The sequence below is a fragment of the Bombina bombina genome, chromosome 4 (assembly GCF_027579735.1).
Source record: "Bombina bombina isolate aBomBom1 chromosome 4, aBomBom1.pri, whole genome shotgun sequence".
Taxonomy (NCBI): Eukaryota; Metazoa; Chordata; class Amphibia; order Anura; family Bombinatoridae; genus Bombina; species Bombina bombina.
Genome location: NC_069502.1, coordinates 442,072,018 through 442,086,955, shown reverse-complemented (window position 1 = coordinate 442,086,955; position 14,938 = coordinate 442,072,018). Strand labels below are relative to the sequence as shown.

At 39.3% G+C, this 14,938-nt stretch overlaps 1 protein-coding gene across 1 annotated transcript in view; it reads left to right on the top strand.

Annotated features, from left to right (window-relative positions):
- Positions 1-14,938, top strand: part of LOC128656400 (titin-like) — a 491,015-nt gene that overhangs the window by 354,829 nt on the left and 121,248 nt on the right. The window contains exons 90-92 of the mRNA XM_053710280.1: positions 5,045-5,302; positions 9,351-9,605; positions 11,842-12,099. Coding sequence (XP_053566255.1) covers positions 5,045-5,302; positions 9,351-9,605; positions 11,842-12,099 — 771 coding nt within the window. The remainder of the gene's footprint in view (positions 1-5,044; positions 5,303-9,350; positions 9,606-11,841; positions 12,100-14,938) is intronic.

Sequence of the window (14,938 nt, the reverse complement as noted above, 5' to 3'; positions counted from 1 at the left end):
ATGTGCATGAGCTTAATGTTATCTATATAAAACACATGAACTATTGCCCTCTAGTGGTCAAAATACATTTGGATTAGAGGCAGTCTTCAAGGTCTAAGAAATTAGCATATGAACCTCCTAGTTTTAGCTTTCAACTAAAAATACCAAGAGAACAAAACAAAATTGGTGATAAAAGTAAATTGGGAAACATGAACAAAAAATATAGAAGCATTCATCTGGTCGTACAAAAGACCTGGTATTAATAGATAGACACTATACTTAAGTAAAGAGGATGGTGGTCTAAATATGCCTAATTTGCAAAATTATTATTTAGCCAACCACCGGACTCGCATTATAGCTTGGAACCATGCATCTCCATCCAAACTCTGGGTGCAAGTTGAAGCTAACATCTCCAATGTAGATAGCCTACAAGACTTATGCTGGCTCCCTAAGACGGCCAGACCAGACAATATCATGGATAACATATATATTAAGACCACGCTGAACATTTGGGATACACTTCTCTCAAAGCCAAATGCGCTTTCGACATCTATCTCACCCCTTACCCCACTGTTAAAAAACAAACTCTTCTTTAAACAAAGTCCTTTCATATGGGTTAGCAACAATTCAGCATATAAAAATCCTCCCTATATTCTTATTAACAGATACGTCACCATTCAAAGAAAAAACTGCATTAAGCGATACACTAGGCCCCCCTTTTCACAAGTGGTATGTATACCTCCAAACCCGCCATGCCATTAATTCATGCCCTTATAAGAAAGACATCATTAGACCCCTCACCCCATTTGAATATATCTGTCTTAACCCTAACATAAAGAAGTCCCACCTCTCTACCACTTATAAAATTCTTAGAAGATCCTTCCCGCATATAAGACCAAAATATATCTCCAATTGGGAATCTGAGTTTCAATGCCAAATCAATGATGAGGATTGGAGGTGAAGCTTCAGGGTGACACACCATACGTCTATCTCACTAGCTATGATGGAACTTAATTATAAGATTATAGCTAGGTGGTATCTTACACCCCAGAGAATACTATTCATCTTCCTGAGGGCCTCCTCAAGCTGCTGGAGAAGATGTGGGGACATGGGCACTCATTCCCACATCTGGTGGTTCTGCCCAAAATTATGTACATTCTGGTCCCAGATAGGAAAATGTATTAATTTAACACTTAATACAAATGTTACGGTTGCCTCCAGGCTGGCTGGAAGTTGGACCGTAGAAAAGGATGCTCCTAGCGCTCACCAAAGAATCATCAGCACCATAGTCAGCAATCCCTGTAGTGATATTAGCTGAAGCTGTCCCCTACAAACATGAGTCAAAGCTGCAAGTTAGAGGGACAGAAAATAGGTCTGATGTGCTGGAGCACACAGCCTCCTTTTTATTAAGGTTACATGCAAACAGGACACTCTCAGGGGGAGGCATAAAATCCCCCATCACACATTTGATATTAGATAGAGAGACACTCCCTTTGACAGGCCACAACATTTACTTCAGCAGATAACATTACACACAATAAAACAATGCAGTCCACCTTATCAATACTAGTCTGATTAGACAATGGGAAAGTTGATCACTAAACCTAATTAGAGCTAATCCCAGCAGACTTGTATTTAGAATAGGTTTCTTGAAGCTGAACAAAATTTAACTCTTAATGGCACACAATGAAACTGAACCAAGTGGGAGAAAGCCAGGGACAAGTCATTTCACAGGTCTGGGGACATAGTCTTAAGGGGGCATTGTTCATCAAAGTCACAATATGTCCCCAGATGGTTCTTAAAGGGCCACACACACCCAACAAAAGTCAATATGTCCTCAGGGGCACAATCTTCCAGGGGCCATAGTCATGTGGAAGGAGGCTGGCAAATAGGCTTCTCCAAAATCCAGGGAAGCAGGGCAATTTTTCATTTAAAGGGCCAGTTACAAACAGCAGTTTGTAACATATCTCCCCTTTTGGAGGGAGACTAACCAGGCACCTGACCTTCTGCCGGTCAGTGCCCAAGTTAGTCTCGCAACCCACCCACAAATAATCGCTAGCAGCAAAGTAGCCCCCCCACAATACGTAGTACTGGCCTGTAAGTTCCAGGTTGCAGGATGAAAGGGTAGCATCCTCTGCCTTCCTGGCGCAGCTGGGCAAATAGCTGATGGTACTTGGGGGGGCAGAGGCCAGCGGCACTCTGCCCTGGTGCCAGCGCTTCTGCTGGGGTGAGGGGTTTGCAGGCCAGTCCTGTAACAAGGGGGTCTGTAGGGCAGAGGCCAGCAGCGCTCTGTCCTGATGCCAGCTCTTCTGCTGGGGGAATTGGGGCATAGTCCTGCCCGGTGGCAAAGGGAACGTGGGGGTCAGTGGGGGTTAACATCTCCACTGTTAACCCTGGGCCCAAGTTAGGAGTTAGCTGGGGAGGGGGAGATTGGCTTACCTCCTCCTCCTGATACTCCGGTGGCCGTTGGGAAGGGAGGTCGATGCTCTCCGCTTCCTGTGGAACATGCTGCGGCTGGGGAGATAGACCGGTTGTCTCCTCTCCCTGGAAGGCACACTCCGGCTGGGGAGGGAGGTCGATGCTCTCCCCTCCCTGTAGCTGGGTCTGTCGCTGGGGATCTGGGCCGCCTGCCCAGCATCCCTGTAGGGCCGGTAGAGAGACTGCGGTCCCATCTCCACCTGCCTGCTGGGGGTCCTCCCAGGACCAGTCTATGAGGCCTGCTGCCTCTGGTATCTCTGGTTGGGGAAGGAGACTGGTTGTCTCTTCCCTCTGCACAGTATACTGCCGCTGGGGAGGGAGGTCGCTGCTCTCCTCTCCCTGTGGAACATGCTGCGGCTGGGGAGAGAGACCAGGTGTCCATACCCTCAAACTCCACAGTTGGCGCTCAAAGGCTCGTGCCGCTTCGTTCTCAGTAGCCAATTCCCGGATGAGGCGACTGACTACCTCCTGTGCAGGGTCTGGACCATATCGGACTAGCCGCCTCTTTACCTCTGGAACGAAATCCGCGCCCTCATAGCGACGGATCAGGTTGAGGTGCTCTTCACAGGGTTCTGACCAGTATCTTGTCAGCTCCATGCTGCTGTAGGTAGGGACGCTGCGCAGTGGCTAGCGTTGCCCTCAATAACTTTCCTACGATACCAGTGCTGTTGTGGTGCTGCTCCTTGCGCTAGGACGCCAATCCCACCGCTGCCGCCAAATGTTACGGTTGCCTCCAGGCTGGCTGGAAGTTGGACCGTAGAAAAGGATGCTCCTAGCGCTCACCAAAGAATCATCAGCACCATAGTCAGCAATCCCTGTAGTGATATTAGCTGAAGCTGTCCCCTACAAACATGAGTCAAAGCTGCAAGTTAGAGGGACAGAAAATAGGTCTGATGTGCTGGAGCACACAGCCTCCTTTTTATTGAGGTTACATGCAAACAGGACACTCTCAGGGGGAGGCATAAAATCCCCCATCACACATTTGATATTAGATAGAGAGACACTCCCTTTGACAGGCCACAACATTTACTTCAGCAGATAACATTACACACAATAAAACAATGCAGTCCACCTTATCAATACTAGTCTGATTAGACAATGGGAAAGTTGATCACTAAACCTAATTAGAGCTAATCCCAGCAGACTTGTATTTAGAATAGGTTTCTTGAAGCTGAACAAAATTTAACTCTTAATGGCACACAATGAAACTGAACCAAGTGGGAGAAAGCCAGGGACAAGTCATTTCACAGGTCTGGGGACATAGTCTTAAGGGGGCATTGTTCATCAAAGTCACAATATGTCCCCAGATGGTTCTTAAAGGGCCACACACACCCAACAAAAGTCAATATGTCCTCAGGGGCACAATCTTCCAGGGGCCATAGTCATGTGGAAGGAGGCTGGCAAATAGGCTTCTCCAAAATCCAGGGAAGCAGGGCAATTTTTCATTTAAAGGGCCAGTTACAAACAGCAGTTTGTAACAACAAATATTTACCTCACCCCTGCCATCATCCTACTTAATCAAACCCCACAGTTGCGATGTAAGTATCGAAGTAAACTAAGTAAACTAATGCATATGATGTTAACTAGTGCTAAAAGGCTGATTCCAAGATTATGGAAACAGCAACAACCCCCCACATACACACAGTGAATCATACCCTAGCATTAGAGAAATTGCATTATTGCTTCACAGGAAGGCGGGATTTTATTCTTGATATCATTTTTATTTGGGAGCAAATACCCCTAACCTGATCAAATTGTCATGATTGCTAGTTAAATATTTGCTTATAAAGGAGGAAAAATTCGATTTAGATTCTGTTTTCTTAGGATATCACATAGTGATGTTTTATTTTAACCGACTAAATAACAAATGTACTTAATGGATGTGTAGGGCCCCCTCCCCTTATCCTTTCCCCCCTCCCTTGCGTCATGTTAAATTGTGATCGTAATATCTCTTATCCTGATGTAAACTGGTGAAGCTTGTTTTCTGTATGTACTTGCTCAACTTTAATAAAAAAATTACTTAAATTAAAAAAAGTAAATTGGGAAGTTGTTTAAAATTACATGACCTATTTAAATCATGAAAGTGTTTTTTTAGACTTGACTGTCCCTTTAATACATACTATTTTTTTTAAAAATTTCATTAGTGTTTCAAAACCTCATAACCAGTTACTAAGGGCTAGATTTATTAACGCCCTACGGCTGCAAGTCCTCACAAGAACTTGCTCGCCGTCATTTATCAAGCAGCGGTCACCAGACCGCTGCTTCCCTATCCTCTTCGCCACCTCTAATGTGGCGAAATTCAATCTCCTCGGTCTAGTCAGACCAAGGAGATTGACAGCTCCTGCCCGCGTGTGATTGGCTGTGGGCGGGCGGGATTGCACGCAAGCGCAAAATTGTGCTCGTGTGCTATGCCGAATACCTGCGGGTATTTTCACCCCGCCACAGGCGAGCTGAGGCGTACAGGGCGCGTATACGCGCCCCTGTACCCCTCAGCTTTAATAAATCTAGCCCTAAGTTGCGAGTCGTTTTGCAGCATGCACTGTGCATAATATATTCTCTATGTTACATTATGTATCTTATCTTCCAGAACCCGGAGAAATCACAAACCTCACTGTATTCAACATTACGACCAGATCTGTGTCTCTGAGCTGGGAAGCACCTGAGGGAAACAGAAGTTCTTATTTGATCCAAATCTTGGGAAATTCAAGTTTTAGCAAGAATGTAACTTCACCTTTAGTTACAATTGAAGATCTAACACCTGGGAATTATTACACCTTCCTAGTCTGTGCATTTGCTGGTGAAGATAGTATACAGGGGAATAGCAAATATGTATCTGTCTACACAGGTCAGTCATTTACTCAGGAATTTTATTGTACTAATAAAAAAATGATTGTTTTGCTCTGACATTTATAATATTGCTACAATTACTTTCATTAATGACTTATTTTCATATATCTTCTTAGTATTGAAAAGTGGAAAGTTATTTCTATTGATGGAAAAAAGTGTTCTAGTTTTTTTTTCTAATCAATGTTACCACAAATGAGATTTTATTATTAAATGAAGGAGTAGAGCGTTATGCAAATTATTTTGCTAGTGTTCTGTAGCAACAAAATAACAAAAATATCAAAATACTCAAGTAGTGAAATGTACAAAGAAATACCCAATCAGAAAAGAGCAAAGTATTACATCAGTTAGAAAGAATTCTCTTTTTTTTGTTAGTTAGTGCTATACAAATAATAATAATCGTCATTATCATATAAATACAAATTTATAATAACAATGATGATGATGTGCTCCCATTAAGCTCTGCTATTTGGAACTGTAGATCTTAAAGGGACAGTATACACCAATTTACATATGACTGCATCTAATAGACATTACTATAAAAATAAGATGCACAGATACTGATATAAAAATCCAGTATAAAACTGTTTAAAAACTTACTTAGAAGCTCTCAGTTTAGCTCTGTTGAACAGGTAGCTGGAAAGCCCACTGCAAGTGAGAAATAAGACACTCCCTCTCCCCTACTTTTGCATATGAAAAGACCCTTTACACAAACAGGAGCAAGCTGGAGAAGGTAGCTGACTGTATTCACATAAAACTTTGGGGCTTGGTTAGGAGTCTGAAAATCAGAGCAATGTTATTAAAGAAATAAGCAAAACTATAAAAAAAAACTTTAAAAAAACAACAACTTTATGGGCTATATAAATAGATCATCTACAAAACATTTATGCAAAGAAAAAATGAGTGTATAATGTCCCTTTAAGAAGCATTCCATAAAATATATAAACAAATGAACAGGAATATCCTACATCAGTGACAATGAAAGTTATATAAAAGTATTGATATTATGGAAAATATAATAAAGTGATGAGACATAAACCTTCAGAAATATACATTTATTGCTACCTATTCTGTACATCTTTAGATTCATTTTTAAAATAATGAAATCAGTTTTTTGGGCTGCAAAAATGGGTTCCAGTTATTGTCTGGGCAGACAAGGATTACAACTAGGCCATTTAAATTGGTAAATTTAGTCTATTTAGTAATGTAAATAACAGCACAAATAGTTTATAACATCAAAAAATATGAAACAGGCATTTAACAGGCTTTGCAAGAGTGAAACAAAATTGTATTAAAGGGACATGAAACCCAACAGTTTTCTTTCGTTATTTAGATATAGAATACAATTTTTTAAAAGTTCCAATTTACTTCAATTATCCAATTTACTTTACTCTCATGTTATTCTTTGTTGAAGAGATACCTAGGTAGGTATAAAGCACGGATCTATATCAAAAGACCAAAGTACACAAGACAGAATGCCGCAATCCTGAAGTTCTAATTACCGAAATTTAAAAATGCCGACACAACATAATCTCGAATATTAAAATCCAGAAAAAATAAAATCCCTAACTTGTAAAATACCGAAAACCAGAATCCTGAAACACTCCCGCAAGATTACCTTGTTAATCTATCTTCAATGGGGCACCCTGCCGATCCTCTGGCATCCACCCCAAGTGAACCTTGGGGAATGAGGTTTGAACCCCCAGAGCAGAGACATTTTTAAATTTAGGGATTTTGCATTTTCGGGATTTTGATTTTCGGGATTTCGATTTTCGGGATTTTGATGTTCGGGATTTTATAATTTAGGGATTTTGTTCTTTTTGCATTTTGATTTTCTGTATTTTGCACATTAGGGATTATAATCTTTCTGGATTTCAAGATTCTGTTTTATGGTATAAGGGATTTTGATTGCCTCCCAGCAAGCACATGCCTGAAGCACTACATGACAAGAAATAGTGCTACCATCTAGTGCTCCTGCTAATGTATAACATTGTTGCATAACTGCTGAAATAGGTAGTGCTGCAGCCATGTGCATATTGCTAAGTTTACATTCCTGCTTTTCAACAAATGATAATAAGAAAACTAAGATAATTTAGAAATAAATTTGAAAGTTGTTAAAAATTGTATGTTATATCTGATTCATATCACATTGTTCCACATAATAGCAATCACTGCTTCCATACAATGCTAAAAACACGTGTCCACTCCTAAACTCCTATTAAAGGGACAGTCAACACCAGAATTTTTTTTGTTTTAAAAGATAGATAATCCCTTATTTACCAATTCCCCAGTTTTGCATAACAAACACAGTTATAATTATACACATTTTACCTCTGTAATTACCTTGTATCTAAGCCTCAGCAGACTGCCCCCTTATTTCATTTCTTTTGACAGACTTGCATTTTAGCCAATCAGAGCTGACTCCATGGTAAATTCACGTGCATGAGCTCAATGTTATCTATATGAAACACGTGAACTAATGCCTTCTAGTGGTGAAAAACTATCAAAATGCATTTCGATTAGAGGCAGCCTTCAAGGTCTAAGAAATTAGCATATGAACCTCCTAGGTTTAGCTTTCAACTAAGAATACCAAGAGAACAAATCAAAATTGGTGATAAAAGTAAATTGGAAAGTTGTTTAAAATCACATGCCGTATCTGAATCATGAAAGTTTTTTTGGACTTTACTGTCCCTTTAACCTACCTAGGATTTATACCAATGTTATGCATCGTTGCAAACACTGCTGCCATCGTATGTTAAAGTTAACATGCATACTCCTCAGCTCCTTTCAGCCTACATAGGTTTACTCTTCAACCAAGGATACCAATCGAACTAAGCAAATGTGATAATATAACTAAATAGGAAGTTGTTTAAAATAACATGCTCTAACTGAATCATAAACATTTCATTTTGGCTTTACTATCCTTTTGGAAATGTACGATGGTGAATTAAGGCATAATAAATGTGAAGCAAAGAGTTAAAAAAAAGGTTTTAGGTAAGGGTTAAATGGATCAGGTATATGATAAGAAGTGGGAGGCTAAAGAGGTCAAGGATGTATGTGTGTATTTGTGTGTGTGTGTATATATATATATATGTATGTATGTATGTATTTGTGTGTGTATGTATGTATGTAAGTATTTGTGTGTGTATGTATTTATGTATTTGTGTGTGTATGTGTGTATGTATGTGTGTATGTGTGTGTATGTATGCATGTATGTATTTGTGTGTATGTGTGTATGTGTGTGTATGTATGTATGTGTGTATGTATGTATGTATGTGTGTTTATGTATGTATGTATGTATTTGTGTGTTTATGTATGTACAGTATGTATTTGTGTGTGTATATGTATGTATGTGTGTGTGTGTATGTATGTATGTATTTGTGTGTGTATGTATGTGCGTATGTGTGTGTATGTATGTATGTATGTGTGTGTATGTATGTGTGTATGTATGCGTGTTTATGTATGTATGTATGTATTTGTGTGTGTATGTATGTATGTGTATTTTTGTATGTATGTGTGTATGTATGTATGTATATATGTGTGTATGTATGTATGTGTGTGTATGTTTGTATGTATGTGTGTGTATGTATGTATGTGTGTATGTATGTATTTATGTGTGTGTGTATGTATGTATTTGTGTGTGTGTGTATGTATGTAAATGTCTTTTATGTAAAGCTCCACTACTTGAACAGAATATTTGTGCCTTAATAGCTTTGTGCTTGAACATTATCAGACACTATAGGTCTCTATTGATTTGTCTTGGCAAGACTAATATGGTTTATCATCTTGGTTTGGATCTAGTAAGGAATCAGAAAGATCTTAGGGTCATGAGTCATGAGTAGCATAGTTTTTTATATTGCAATTGACCTGGGACATTTGCGTTATTTCCTTATCCAATTAACTATATATTTTCCAAAGTGTTCCTTTGGATGGCACTGAGGATTGTGGGGGATTCTAGTCATTATGGATGTATCATATATTTAAACATAAGTGTTATTAGCAATAGCATCAGCAGTATTACTATCTTGTTCCTTTTATTTTACTTCTAGATCCTGAAGAAGTCAAAAACCTAACTGTAGTAAACATCACTAGCAATTTTGTATCTATGAGCTGGGATCCACCTGTGGGAAACACAAGTTTTTACCTCATCCAAATGCAGGGAAATTCATTTTTCAACATAAAGGTGCTTTCAACTTCTGTTACAGTTGATTATCTGACACCTGGGACTTATTACACATTCCTGGTCTCTGTTCTTGTTGGTGAAGCCGTACAAGGGAATATCAAAAACATATCTACATACACAAGTGAGTGTCTTAAGGAAATAATAACTACATCCTGAAAAGCAATGCTTGATTTTATTTTAAAGATATTTGTTAATAATAGTTGCAGTTTAATTATTGTAATTATCTATTCATTGTTTGCACCTGGTGAGCTAAAGCTTCTGAGAATCTCTAAGAAATCTCACTAATGCTGTGAAGCCCCTGTTGTAATAATCTAAAGGCACATTGTGTGCTAGATTTATCAAAGCTGAGGCGGACAGGGGCGTGTATACGTGCCCCTGTACACCTCAGCTCGCCTGTGGGGGGGGGGGGGGGCAAAATTACCCGCAGGTAATCACCATTGCTCATGAGCGCAATTTTGCGCTTGTGTGCAATCCTGCCCCCTGCCCATGCATAGCCAATCACGCGCGAGCAGGAGCTGTCAATCTCCTCGGTCGGACTCGACCGCGGAGATTGAATTTCGCCACCTTAGAGCTGGCGAAGAGGTTAGGGAAGTGGCGGTCTGGTGAGAACTTGCAGCCATAGGACTTTGATAAATCGAGCCCTGTTTTTCACAGAGAGGTATTTCCTGCTTTTAAGTATGTGAAGGCTTACAAGAAATCTTAATATAATAATCATATAAACAAATAAATGAAGTATTGAAATAAAAGTATGCAGTAAAAATTGTATTGTTTAATCTCATTACAAACCATACAAAAAAATTGTTCTGCAAAAATACTATTTTATGGAAAAAAATAAATTCATAATGAAATTATGCAGGATAAAAAAATGCAATGAACACAGTAGAGATCATAATAAATCTATACTGCACACACACAAAAAAACAAAATGTGAAATTTGTACTTGTCATACAAAATGTAAAGTGTATTATTTTTCCTTTTGTAAAATTAGTTTCCCTGCCTCTGCCTGGGTGGGGTATGGAACAGGGGTGACCTATGAGAATAGTTGAAAGCTCTTAGCAAGGTCTGGCGTATTCTCTAAACATTTTCCCTCTGCAGATTGTGCTGTATTTTCTCTGAAATGGCAAGATTATGAAAATAGAGCTGATTGTAATATAAACTCAAAGCAGAGTAATCTGACTTGTACTGGCTGTAGTATTTAATGTTTAAAGTGCACCCACTGCTCTCTGCTAAATTCAGCTGCGTAATCTATTGGCGCTCTACAAATAATAATAATAATAATTCTCTCTCCCTAGCAAAATAGGGACATCTCCCAACTCACAGTGAAAGCCTCTTTTTGACAGCAGTAACCTGTGGTTGTCATTGTGGTTTTTCACATTCCATCCAGCAAGGTTTTGATCTATGGGCCCTAAGTATCAAATGTCAGGGTGTTTGCACAATTTAGGAGGTTTTATATTTCAATAAATAATATAGATTATTATTATATCATTCTAAAATGTTACACCAGAGCTTTCCAAACTTTTCATGTTGGTGACACACTTTTTAGACCTACATCATTTCGCGACACAGTAATTTAGTTGTACTTGCAAAAAGGAGGTTAAACTAACTTGTTTTAAGAGATACGGACATAAATTATATAATAACGAAATGTATTTACAAGTAACAGTATGTATGTGCAAGAATTAAAAACAGTTTAATAACACCAATAGCTACTTACTATTTTAATGGGATGTATGAGGTTGATGGGATGAATACAATTTCTGAATATTTGGTGGAATATTAGATAAAGACACTCGCATTTCATCATCAAGCATTTTTAAGCTTCCACTTCCTATCCATATATCAAGAGCAGGAGCAGCAATGCACTACTGGGAGCTAGCTGCAAAAAAACCCCACTGACTTCAGCTCAGCGTTTAAGCTGCCGCCCTCAGAGCTCGGTGAGTCCGATTGACTACTGCCCGCGCTGCATACACACTGCTGTTCCACTCACTGACTATATATGCAGTCACGAGCCAATTAATTAGACTACACGTGCAGTCAGTCAATGTGCCGCCAATGGGAATAGTTTCAGTTCCCACTGAGCTGCGCCAATAGGTTAAGATGATCTGTGTCCCCCTAGGTATCAATCACGTGTCAACCATGTGATATGCGTAGCAGGCAGGCGGAAAGTCCGAAACTAAAAAAAAATTTAAAAAAAAATTTGTGCTGAAGCAGGGACACACCTACACGCTGCTGCCGACACACTAGTTTGTCACGACACACAGTTTGGAAAGCACTGTGTTACACATGTTATTTTTCAATTTTACATTTTTTAACTTGTAAGTTTATACTATTATGTTGCTTTTGTATTTATTTTCTAGAACCCGGAGAAGTAAAAAAACTGTCTGTATTTAATCTCAGCACTAGTTCTGCATCTCTTATCTGGGAGCCACCAGTGGGGAACACAAGTTCTTACCTCATTCAAATCCAGGGGAATTCAACCTTTAATAAAACTGTGAAATTAACTTCTGCTATAATTGAAGACCTAATACCTGGGAATTACTACACATTCCTGGTCTCAGCTCTTGCTGGTGAAGATAAAATACAAGGGGGCAGCCAAGAGGTGTCTACATACACAGGTGAGAGTCAAAGATATTTGTAAGAAATTGTTTTATTTTAATATTCATTCTCAGTAAATTTCAAGAAACAAATTGTGTTCTTCGATTTAAAAAAAAAAAAAAAATATGATTCCAATAGATCAGGATTTTAAGATGTATGTGTTAGCTATGCAATATTTAACTATTGCTGTTAAACTGGAACTTTTATAATTCAGTTCATTAGGTTCTATAACTTGGAGAAATTAGGGCCTAGATTTGGAGTTTGGCGTTAGCCGTGAAAACCAGCGTTAGAGGCTCCTAACGCTGGGTTTAGGCTACCGCCGGTATTTGGAGTCACTCAAAATAGGGTCTAACGCTCACTTTTCAGCCGCGACTTTTCCATACCGCAGATCCCCTTACGTCAATTGAAAGGGTAGTAGATTCAGAAGTAATTTGAGGAAGCACTTCTTTACAGAAAGAGTGATTGATTTATGGAATAAACTTCCTCAAGAGGTAGTAGCAACAAACACTGTGGGGGACTTTAAAAATGCATGGGACAAGCATAGGGCTATCCTACGAACTAGATAAGTTTATACTGTTAGGTAAGGTCGGGCAGACTTGCTGGGCCTATGGCTCTTATCTGCCGTCAATATCTATGTTTCTATGTTTCTATTGGCTGATCGGAACAGCCAATAGAATGCGAGCTCAATCTGATTGGCTGATTGAATCAGCCAATCGGATTGAACTTGATTTTGATTGGCTGATGGAATCCTATCAGCCAATCGGAATTTGAGGGACGCCATCTTGGATGACGTCATTTAAAGGAACCGTCATTCGTCGTTCAGTCGTCGGCCAGGATGGATGTTCCGCGTCGGAGGTCTTCAGGATCCTGCCGCTCCGCTCCGGATGGATGACCATAGAAGATCCCGCTTGGATGAAGACTTCAATCGGATGGAAGACCTCTTCTGCCCCGCTTGGATGAAGACTTCAGCCGGATCATGGACCTCTTCAGCCCCCCCGCTTGGGCTTGGATCAGGACATCGGAGGAGCTCTTCTGGACAGATCGGTGAACCCGGTGAGGTGAAGACAAGGTAGGAAGATCTTCAGGGGCTTAGTGTTAGGTTTATTTAAGGGGGGTTTGGGTTAGATTAGGGGTATGTGGGTGGTGGGTTGTAATGTTGGGGGGCTTGGGTATTGTATGTTTTTTTTACAGGCAAAAGAGCTGAACTTCTTGGGGCATGCCCCGCAAAGGGCCCTGTTCAGGGCTGGTAAGGTAAAAGAGCTTTGAACTTTAGTAATTTAGAATAGGGTAGGGCATTTTTTTATTTTGGGGGGCTTTGTTATTTTATTAGGGGGCTTAGAGTAGGTGTAATTAGTTTAAAATTGTTGTAATATTTTTCTTATGTTTGTAAATATTTTTTTATTTTTTGTAACTTAGTTCTTTTTAATTTTTTGTACTTTAGCAAGTTTATTTAATTGTATTTATTTGTAGGAATTGTATTTAATTAATTTATTGATAGTGTAGTGTTAGGTTAATTGTAGGTAATTGTAGGTAGTTTATTTAATTAATTTATTGATAGTGTAGTGTTAGGTTTAATTGTAACTTAGGTTAGGATTTATTTTACAGGTAATTTTGTAATTATTTTAACTATTTTAGCTATTAAATAGTTCTTAACTATTTAATAGCTATTGTACCTGGTTAAAATAAATACAAAGTTACCTGTAAAATAAATATTAATCCTAAAATAGCTATAATATAATTATAATTTATATTGTAGCTATATTAGGATTTATTTTACAGGTAAGTATTTAGCTTTAAATAGGAATAATTTATTTAATAAGAGTTAATTAATTTCGTTAGATTTAAATTATATTTAACTTAGGGGGGTGTTAGTGTTAGGGTTAGACTTAGCTTTAGGGGTTAATACATTTATTAGAATAGCGGTGAGCTCCAGTCGGCAGATTAGGGGTTAATGTTTGAAGTTAGGTGTCGGCGATGTTAGGGAGGGCAGATTAGGGGTTAATACTATTTATTATAGGGTTAGTGAGGCGGATTAGGGGTTAATAACTTTATTATAATAGCGGTGCGGTCCGCTCGGCAGATTAGGGGTTAATAAGTGTAGGCAGGTGGAGGCGACGTTGTGGGGGGCAGATTAGGGGTTAATAAATATAATATAGGGGTCGGCGATGTTAGGGCAGCAGATTAGGGGTACATAGGGATAATGTAAGTAGCGGCGGTTTACGGAGCGGCAGATTAGGGGTTAATAATAATATGCAGGGGTCAGCGATAGCGGGGGCGGCAGAATAGGGGTTAATAAGTGTAAGGTTAGGGGTGTTTAGACTCGGGGTACATGTTAGAGTGTTAGGTGCAGACGTAGGAAGTGTTTCCGCATAGCAAACAATGGGGCTGCGTTAGGAGCTGAACGCAGCTTTTTTGCAGGTGTTAGGTTTTTTTCAGCTCAAACAGCTCCATTGTTTCCTATGGGGGAATCGTGCACAAGCACGTTTTTGAGGCTGGCCGCTTGCGTAAGCAACTCTGGTATCGAGAGTTGAAGCTGCGTTAAATATGCTCTACGCTCCTTTTTTGGAGCCTAACGCAGCCTTTATGTGGACTCTCAATACCAGAGTTATTTTTATGGTGTGGCCAGAAAAAAGCCGGCGTTAGCTACGCGGGTCGTTACCGACAAAACTCCAAATCTAGGCCTAGGTTTTTTGATATTCAAAAGCACCATTAATTCTGTGGTTATAAACTTTGAGCCACCTGTTGTAAGAAGCACAAATTCTTAATTTAAATCTAGGGAAAATCAACATTTTGGGCTCCAATGACCCATTAAAGGGACACTGAACCCAAATTTTTTCTTTTGTGATTCAGATAGAGCAT